This window comes from Amphibalanus amphitrite, unplaced genomic scaffold, assembly GCF_019059575.1.
Source record: "Amphibalanus amphitrite isolate SeventyFive unplaced genomic scaffold, NRLGWU_Aamphi_draft 001047F_arrow, whole genome shotgun sequence".
NCBI lineage: Eukaryota > Metazoa > Arthropoda > Thecostraca > Balanomorpha > Balanidae > Amphibalanus > Amphibalanus amphitrite.
In genome coordinates, this window is record NW_024882541.1 from 242,633 (window position 1) to 252,029 (window position 9,397).

General features: G+C 45.1%; 1 protein-coding gene across 2 annotated transcripts; it reads left to right on the plus strand.

Annotated features, from left to right (window-relative positions):
* Window positions 1-1,783: 1,783 nt before the first annotated feature.
* Window positions 1,784-6,342, plus strand: LOC122369543 (UDP-GlcNAc:betaGal beta-1,3-N-acetylglucosaminyltransferase-like protein 1). 2 transcript variants are annotated; one of them, XM_043344364.1, is made up of 8 exons: window positions 1,784-1,941; window positions 2,381-2,476; window positions 3,409-3,473; window positions 3,858-3,923; window positions 4,294-4,457; window positions 4,928-5,080; window positions 5,546-5,684; window positions 5,911-6,342. In XM_043344364.1, the coding sequence occupies exons 1-8, from the start codon at window positions 1,917-1,919 to the stop codon at window positions 6,133-6,135; spliced, it is 933 nt and encodes a 310-aa protein (XP_043200299.1). In that variant the 5' UTR covers window positions 1,784-1,916; the 3' UTR covers window positions 6,136-6,342. The 2 variants fall into 2 exon arrangements, with proteins under 2 accessions (XP_043200299.1, XP_043200298.1); XM_043344363.1 differs by having other exon boundaries at window positions 1,784-1,937; window positions 2,381-2,597.
* Window positions 6,343-9,397: the final 3,055 nt, after the last annotated feature.

The following is a 9,397-nucleotide window of genomic DNA, read 5'->3' on the forward strand; positions in this document are numbered from 1 at the left end:
GTCCACGCATTTCTTCGTCTACGCAAATCTTCGTCCGCATTTCTTCGTCCACGCAAATCTTCGTCCCCGCAAATCTTCGTCCGCAAATCTTCGTCCGCAAATCTTCGTCCGCAAATCTTCGTCCGCAAATTGTCGTCCGCATTTTTCGTCCACGCATTTCTTCGTCCAACCAAATCTTCGTCCGCAAATCTTCGTCCGCAAACCTTTGTCTGCGCTATCTTCGTCTCCGCAAACATTCGTCCACAAATGTGGTTCAATAAAACCATGAAGAAATATCAGTCAAGTGAATGACGAATTTAATGCAAGGAATGGATGATCGAAACTTTTGAAGACAGGTAGATGAGGTCAGTCAGGTGAAGCTATTGTATTTGGAGCCGACAATTGTAACATTCCATATCATTTGTGTCCCGGACATTCTTTTTTTTTTGGCGGTCGTTGAATGACAATATAATCTCTTGTACCCTCGCCGGCATAGGCGGCTGAACGGGGAGGGCACCGGGGCACCGTTCCCCTCTTTAATTTTGGCCTTTTAACAGTAGCCCTATGGGCGTTGCATGGAAAGCATATTGGACCAAAAAACGGCAGTGCCGTGCCCCCCCCCCCTTAATTGAAGATGTTCCGCCGCTAATGCCCGCCGGACCTATTTGTTTTCTACGGTACACGCCGGCCGAGGGGGCGGGTACGACCCCCCCCCCCATCACCGTTTCGCCACTGGTGGAGCTAGCGCGTCGCGGAAAAAAAACGAGCGTGTGCGCCTTTACGAGCCGCAGAGATTAATACCCGATTTTAAGGCCTTCTAGGTCAGGGGTCGGCATACGGCCCGCGGGCCGGATCCGGCCAGGTGGGTGACGGTTGGATCCGGCCCGCGACCATCTGACGTCCGGCCCGCGGCTGGTATCAGCGACTTACATCGTGTTCCGGCCCGCCCCCCCCCCCCCCCCACACACACACACCGCCTGGAAGGTTAAGCGAGTAGACCACGTGAAGCCGCCAAGTGCACGCAGCTGCAGCAGTCGTTGATGCTGCGCGCAAAAGCTGCTGACCAAATCTTACCGTTGCAAGTTTTGCCTAGAAGTAGTCAGTAGAATTAGACAAAAACACCCACAAATGGTGTTTATAAACTCATGAAGTGTGCGAAGGAAGAACTGTTGTGCCAAAGCACATGTGAGTCACTTTTATATCGGAGTCGATTTATGAAGGAACCGCGGGCCGGAACACGATGGTTTTATTGGTCATGGTTTTATTGAACCACATTTGTGGACGAATGTTTGCGGAGACGAAGATAGCGCAGACAAAGGTTTGCGGACGAAGATTTGCGGACGAAGGTTTGGTTGGACGAAGAAATGCGTGGACGAAAAATGCGGACGACAATTTGCGGACGAAGATTTGCGGACGAAGATTTGCGGACGAAGATTTGCGGACGAAGATTTGCGGGGACGAAGATTTGCGTGGACGAAGAAATGCGGACGAAGATTTGCGTAGACGAAGAAATGCGTGGACGAAAAAATGCGGACGAAGATTTGCGGACGAAGATTTGCGGGGACGAAGATTTGCGGACGAAGATTTGCGCAGACGAAGATTTGCGTGGACGAAGAAATGCGGACGAAGATTTGCGTAGACGAAGAAATGCGTGGACGAAAAAATGCTTGACGAAGAAATGCGCCGACGAAGAAATGCGGATACGAAGAAATGCGCTACGAATTTTTGCACCTACGAAGAAATGCGAGACGAAGTAATGCGACACGAATAAATGCGCCGACGAAGATTTGCGGACGAAGAAATGCGGACGAAGAATTGCGCGACGAAGAAATGCCATACGAAGATTTGTCCTGGAATCGACCAGGGTATATTGAGTGAAAGTACTGACTGCTGCTGGCTGCAGAAGAAACACTCAAACACTGGATGTCAATGTTGACATGGATCAAGACATGGATATTGTAGGTACCTACCTCCCATTTCAATTTAAAGTTATTATAGTTTGTCAGACGCAGTTTTGATAACGGCATGCAAGGTGCCTACATATCAATAGGTATACCTATGTTAAGATATAGGCTGGATAATTTTTCAAGGATAAATGCTTCATCCGACGCTAATAGTCAAGTCTGACTGATGCGTTGTTAAACAACCAATAAATGTTTCATTTTACCAATATGCTCCCTGTAATCTCCAAGTCCACATCCTGGTGAATGGCTACAGAACATAACTTTTTTGAAAACAATATCATTGGTTTGTTACTCTATCTTAGAGATTTTGTACATGTGATTGACATGCATCTTATCATTATGCTTACCTATATATAAGCTGAGCTTATATCTTTTTGAAGAAAGACACCATTGACACCAAAGTTGAGTTGTCACCATCAGTTTGTTTTGTTTCACAGAGCATCATCATCCCAGTCCACAATGCCGAGCGGTGGCTAGCTGCCTGCCTGCAGTCAGTAGCGGACCAGGACCAGGACCCCAGGCTCCGGGTGGAGGTGTCTGTATATCTAGACGGCAGCACTGACCAGTCAGCTGCCATTTTGGAACATTTCAGCTGCCAGCTGCGGCAGAAAGGATACACAGTGGTTGTGTCCTCCGGTTCTCCTGCCCATGGAGGTGGGTGCGTTTCAGGACGTTACTACGGGCTCTCCTTGGTCCCTACTAGTAGTTAAACCTCATTTTCTTGCCATCAGGTGACAGGTCTCTATGGGGCCAATATGTCATAATATGTTTCTTTGGTAAAGATACAAACCCTAATGCTCAAAGGCATTTGGAAAACAGGATAATTGCTTGAGCTGATGCGATACATATGCCATGCATATTGCATTACAGCGACAAACTAAATAGCTACCTAATAAATGTAAGACAAAGCTTTGTGCCTGATACAAACGTGGTACACCTCAACTTGTTTTGCATCCTTTCAGCGGTGGACAATTCGAATTGGGCCGAGTTGGGGGTAGCACCAGCTTTTCCAATTCCATGCCGGCTTGGCTTTGGAGCCGCAACAAACGGAGGAGGTCAAGGTCACCGCTAGAGCGGCGGCGGATTTGCTGCGCCCGTGCAACCCCAACTCGGCAAAAGTATCCAACCCTACATCCTGTGGCCCCTATCGTACATTATACGCCTAATGAGCACCTTGCTGCCCTCAATGCCCCTTTAACGTAACGTTATTCATTATTTCGCGCGATGTACTGTGCACTGGCGGATCCAGTCAAGAGTTTTGGGAGGTGTAAACCATAACAACATAGCGGTTCTTTCCATGCACTGTATATAGGCGTAATGTTAAAATTTTGCCGTTTGGGAGGGGCAATATTTGCCCTCCCGATCCGCCACTGATACGGTGGATCGGAATCCGGAAGATGTCCGTTGACGACCCGTGTTCCTAGATGCTTCCGGGAGTAACTGGAGTTTCCATTTTCGTTCTCAGTCGGATACGCCAAGAATCGAGCTGTAGCTCAGAGCTCGGGACGTTTTCTTTGTTTTCTGGATGCTGTGAGTATGGGTCTTCGCAAGGGATTTGTTAGCAAATATGTTGATGTATTAGGGTTGTCAGCATTAGCGGTGCTTTGAGAAGATCGCCGCAGAATCATCCCATTGATATTTCAGAAAGAGGCGCCATGGAAGATTTCATTGACATTTGACATGTGTCTGTTCTATATCATCATGTCCCTATTGTTTGTGGTCAATCGGCCGCTCATGTGACGCGGTACAATACTCGCGAATGAATGAACGAGATAGAGTAGCAGGCAAACGTTAACCGATGTCAAACTGTCAAATTCCTGTTCAACTACTGCGGAAAAACGTTCGCTGATCGCTCCCTCCGTAATCAATAATTAAACAGTGATGACGTTAGACGTACCCTGCCCCTTTCAACAGGATGATGTGATGAGACCCTGCCGTCTCCGATGCCAACACGAGGAGGCTGCCAAATTTCCGGATGCGGTGAGCATTTCGTAATTCATCCACTCGATTTTAGGAGTCCAACTTCAACATTTGATGTAATAAGCATTCTGTTGTGATTCTGTAATAAGCATCTCTGAACATTTCGACTCGCGCTAGTCTAAATCTGTGCAGTTGCTCGAACGGCGTATTGATAAATGATAAGAGAATATCGTAATCGTCTAGTTTTCATTCCTAGGTAGCGATATCGCTCCGCCCTAGCATATTGTCTTTCGAGAAACGTCCCACCACCGTTCTTCAGTCGTCATATCTTAATTATGTTGCTATAAATGTCATCGTTTTATCGTGGAATTCAACGTCTTCCGTCTCGTTTCACCGAGCATTTTGACCAACTGATATGACCCGTTGGTAGATCGTTGGCGGCCGGTTTGTTCGTGACCCGGCAGACTCCACAGAACGCTACACCCGCTGGGCCAATCAGCTGTCGCCACGTCAGCTGACGCAGCAGGTGGTGACGTCACACGGTCCGACAGTCATCATGCCCACCTGGTTCTGCAGTCGCGCCGTGTTTGATCGGTGAGTGGAGAGTAAATGACGTCGCTGGATTAATCATGGTATTTTATTAATGATTTGATCGATTAAGCGTACTTTAGTTGGACTCCGATGATATCAATTGTCAGTTTGTTCATTAAAAGCCTTCAATCCTTAGCTTTCAACCAGAAAGAGTGAGTGCTTAGATGAGATGCATAGCACTCTGTAGTGGACTTTGATGGCCTGACATTGAAATGGTCACACATAAACTCACTTAAATGGAATTGAAGATGTGATCACATTATCATTCTCGCTGTTCTGCCGAGCTAAGGCAAAAACTGCTATGTCGGGTCATAGGTCATTATTTTAGACCCCAGTCGACCCAAGATAACTTTACTCTGACCTCACATAGTAGTTGCTACCTTTGCACAGCAATGTTTCCCTTACAATGACCACTTGCAATCCTGGCGCCCACTCCCTAGAAAGAAAACAGCAACCCGCCGTTTTATCCTCAGCGTGGACGGGTTTGACGAATCTGGTCGCGGCACTCCGGAGGACCTGATATTCTTCTACCGGCACCTGGACCTGGGCGGTACGGTACGCCGCGTACCCGACGAGGTACTGGTGTACCGGTACCACCCGGACGCGGCCACGTTCACCATACACGAGTGAGTTGAATCTACCGGCTAGGAACATTAGTTAGATATTTTTCAGCGGGACCTATATAGATGGAATGCATCAAGTTGTATGTTTAAACTTCCAAGTTAAGCCAGTTTCATGCGTTTAAGCACATATTTCTATAGAGAAGTCTGTGGTTTAAGCAATCCCTAAATACTTGTGGTCAATATGGGTTTTATTTTTGACAAAGCAGACCTGTCTACATAAATGCTACACATTGTTTTGCCTTTGTACAAAAGTATCTGTTTATATACCTTGCAGTATAGTAGTTCGTTCCTGCTCCATGCAAGACTAGCGCTTGGTTCTTCACTCGTACATATTATGAATAAGCGCAAAATGACCCTGCTGTCGACGAACCCTAAAACTCCAACAAAAAATTTACACATACGACGTAATGGCGCACAATGCACATGTATGACCACGCGACGACGTGACAATTGTGCGGTTCCCCACAGAGACACTATCTGGGCGCTAAGGCTAGAAAGGCTCTGTCGACACTGGTTGGTCGACTGGACAGCCGGTTTTACCATATGGAACGCCGGAAAACAGGGAAGGAAACTGTACCGAAGCCTGCCCGACGAGCTAAGAGACAGGGTGAGTTATTTGGTGCAATGGTGTGATCATTGTTTATCAGCTTTACCGGGGCTCGATTGAAACGACCTTACTGTCGATGACTTTAGCAACATATTTTCGTCGTTTTCACATCCCCATGAGTCTGTGCGAAAACTACAAATTGTGACATCCATAGGTCGAACGCTAACCATGTAGCGTGGTTATTCGTCGCGGTACCCCTAAACGGCTGCTTTTTTGTTTGTTTCAGGTTCTGGCCTTTTGTGATGTGGATGAGCGCAAACTGCGCCAGGGAGTTTATATTTACGAGAACAGCGAGCTCAGGCCCAAACCACGAGTGCCCATTGTGCATTTCAGCAAGGCGCAAAAGCCGTTTGTAATCTGTGTGAAAATGGACCTTACGGGCGGGCAGTTTGAGAAGAACCTGGCGAGTTTGGGTTTGGAGGAGGCAAAAGACTATGTGATGTTCAGTTGAGTGTCTTTGGCGTTTTTTCAGGTAGGGTATGTCTGTACAGACATACCACTAATGTGATATTATGGTGCATTGATCATTGGTATATCGCACTCCACATTCGTCAACATTACTGACGTCATGCTTTGGAAACAGCTGATACATGCGTTTCCAAAGATTATCATTGCAGAATCCACTTGTTCAGCACTTGAATGTAGAACTATGTCGTTACTTGCGCTGTTTTTTTTTGTGTGTGTCAGGAGTCCAGCTGATATTTTGCGCTTGGTGGTTATGCAAAATGAGGATAAACATAAGTGGTTTTCGTATTTCCCCAAGCTACTGTTAAGTATTTGACGACATCGTTTTAACCCGGCGGCCGCTGGGCCTCCGCGCCACCCGCCGGCCGCTGGGGGGGGGGGCATATAGTTGCCCCCCCTTTACTTCTGCGACGATATCGTCGCAACGCGAAGAGATAGAGAAGCGAAACTTTGCACACATCTTCCTGAATACCTAGCCGAGGTTGTGTCCAAATTTGGTGTCGATCCCATTTGAAATGACGTCACAGTGACGTCATAAGTGAAATTATAGATTTGCGACTCTCATATTCCTCACGATACATCAGATATATGGGACCGAATATAAAGGGTCGATTATTGGTCAGAAATTAGATGGAAGTGTAGTTAGATGTTTTAGGATGACAGCAGGTGCTGTCTAGTTCATTTACAGTTGAGTTTCATGCTCAGCGTCATCAGAAACGATCCATATCGGAAAACGACAAAACTTTATGACGTCACTGTGACGTCATCTTAGGTACTACAACCACCAAACTTTCCTCAAACATTGCCTAGGTATTCATTTGAAGCTATGCCAAGTTTCACGTTGGTAGCTCATCAGGTTTCGGAGATATTTCACAAAACGTAAAGGGGGGGCAACTTTATGCCCCCCCCCCCGCGGCTCGTGGGTTAAAGGAAATAGTTCACTTTCACGAAATTATTTTTTTTGCAACGGATTTATGATTTTTTATGTTCAAAATGATCAGCAAAGAAAATAAAACCTTTTTATAACAAAAGATTATTTTCTATATTTTGATATAGGAAGAACTTTTCAGTTTCTGTAAGGCACACGCGATCCAGTATGAAAAGAGCATGGGTCCCGAAAATTCTTCAGAAACTAGAAATTATCGCAGCCACCGGCATTTGGGCGATCTGCTCGATCTGATAATGTTCCCCTGAATGTCCTAATTGATCAGTACGAGAATTTCTCTAGAGTTCTCGTAGATAATTTCTCTAGTTTCTGAATAATTTTCGGGACCCATGCTCTTTTCATACTGGATGGAAATATATGCAAGGCACACATCCTCAACGCAAGACACCTTTTTCGGGACGAGAAATAGAATATCTTTGCCTAGGGTGATCGTTGGGCTGTAAAAGCTCCTGATTTATGCTCGTCTCAGCCCAAGCTACGGAACTGCTATTCCAGTTCAAAACCCATGTTAAAAAGTGAACTATTTCCTTTAAGTACCGGCATCACCATTTTTTCGATTGACTTATTCCAATACAATACTCTTTGCTATCCCCATGTGGCTGACCTCATTGTTTTGATCGTTTTTCTACCGGTTTACGCAATTACAAATATCCAGAGTTAGACCCGAGACCCAAAACCGAACACGTGGTCGTCTTTGACAACAGAGACGGCGATGGTCGTCTCTGCTACGGAGGTTAGTGAATAGTGTGCGATCCGTGTGTGTTTGTTAGGAAGCTTACTATCACAGTCCTATGGGCAACCAAGAATACACCCATGATTCCCTTCGTTCTCGCATACCCCCATTGTCCAGAGTCCAGAAAGATAGTTAGCGACCCAGGGGATATTGATAAGATCGCTGTTCGCTGCTGTTTAATGCGCATTTTGAAATGCTTTCTATTGCAGTGTTTTAGGGTAACGCAAAGCAATGTCGCGCCATGGGTAACAAGCGCTATAAGTAAAAATGAAAGCGTCTTTTGAAAGTGTTTTGTTTAGTTTTACCCTTAATTCTCGTCAGTTTTGTTAAAGAATATATTTTTTCAATATGACTTTCGTTTTCAAAGGATAAGTTAAAAATAACTTCAAGCAACTCGTTCTAGTTTTGTTTCTTCCCGCTAGTCTCGCAAAACAAACGTCCTTCTTCGGCGACAAAAATGGCGCGTTATTTTGCGTAGCGTGACTCGTGCTTGTGTGCAAGTGATAAAAACAGTGAAATAATTGAGGGTGCGATTCTACTTATTTGTGTCCGTTACCCATCATCTTTTGGTGCATTTCTTGTTATTTTTATTTGACCGTCTCAATCGCTGCTCGTTTTTGTCTCATCGGTTTCATTTATTGTTTTGGCTGCCGCAAAATACCCGTCAGCATTAGTGCGCTCTTTTTGCCGTTGTTTTCCTGCGTGCTCTTCACTGACGTCATGCAACGTGTATGTTGACAATGAGGTAGAATTTCCATGATGAAAATGATTTTACTGCTATAGGACGTTTGAAGCTGCAACAAGATCCTGCAAAACTGTCCAAAGTAAATGACAAATACATAAATTTTTCCATGGAACAAGCATGCTGATGTTACTTTAGAGGTTTTGACTTTTGTATGAATAAAATCAAATGTTTTCATGCTGCATCCTGTAAGTTCAATGACTTTAGTTTGAAGCATATTTGCCTTTCACACTACCGACCATAAGTACCGACGCCTTGGTACCTACCGAACAAGAAAGGACGCGACTACTAGTCAAGAGAATGACTAAAGTGAAGTTGGACGCTTGGGTCGCAAGGCTACGCATCCTATTCCAACAATAACAACAACAGCCTTTCACACTATAAACAGTGAAATTGCGGGCACCCTAGGCTGAAAATTGAATAGAAGCCTCACTGCTGTCAAACCATATATGAACCTAAAAAATTCATTTGATCATTGATGCTAAAAAATAAGGTACACTACAAGCAGAAACAACAAAACCTAGTCTAACTTGACCTTACCTTACCATACCAAGCATAACATAACCTTGCTTGCTCAGGCAAGGCTTGCTTGACTCAACTCAATGTGTGGCTGGGTGTAATTTATTTAAAAAAAAATGTGTAAAAGTATTAATTGTCTATCTGGGGTCTTACTTTTCAACCTTAGAATCATGTGTTTTTCATGTTCTTGTTGTGTGAATCCATAGCTTTCTAAAGGGTGCAAAAAGAGGAAATCACCTGGTCATAGAGACAAGCACTTGATCTATGTTTGCTGTTCTAAGCTTCCACTGGAAGGCAAATCTTGGCTA

Excerpts from the sequence above, each read along its gene's own strand:
- LOC122369543 (XM_043344363.1), top strand. The coding sequence starts at position 1,917 with ATGGATCAAGACATGGATATT. Across the intron at positions 4,458-4,927 it reads AGTCGCGCCGTGTTTGATCG|CGTGGACGGGTTTGACGAAT; the intron begins GTGAGTGGAGAG and ends TTTTATCCTCAG. Across the intron at positions 5,081-5,545 it reads GCCACGTTCACCATACACGA|AGACACTATCTGGGCGCTAA; the intron begins GTGAGTTGAATC and ends GGTTCCCCACAG.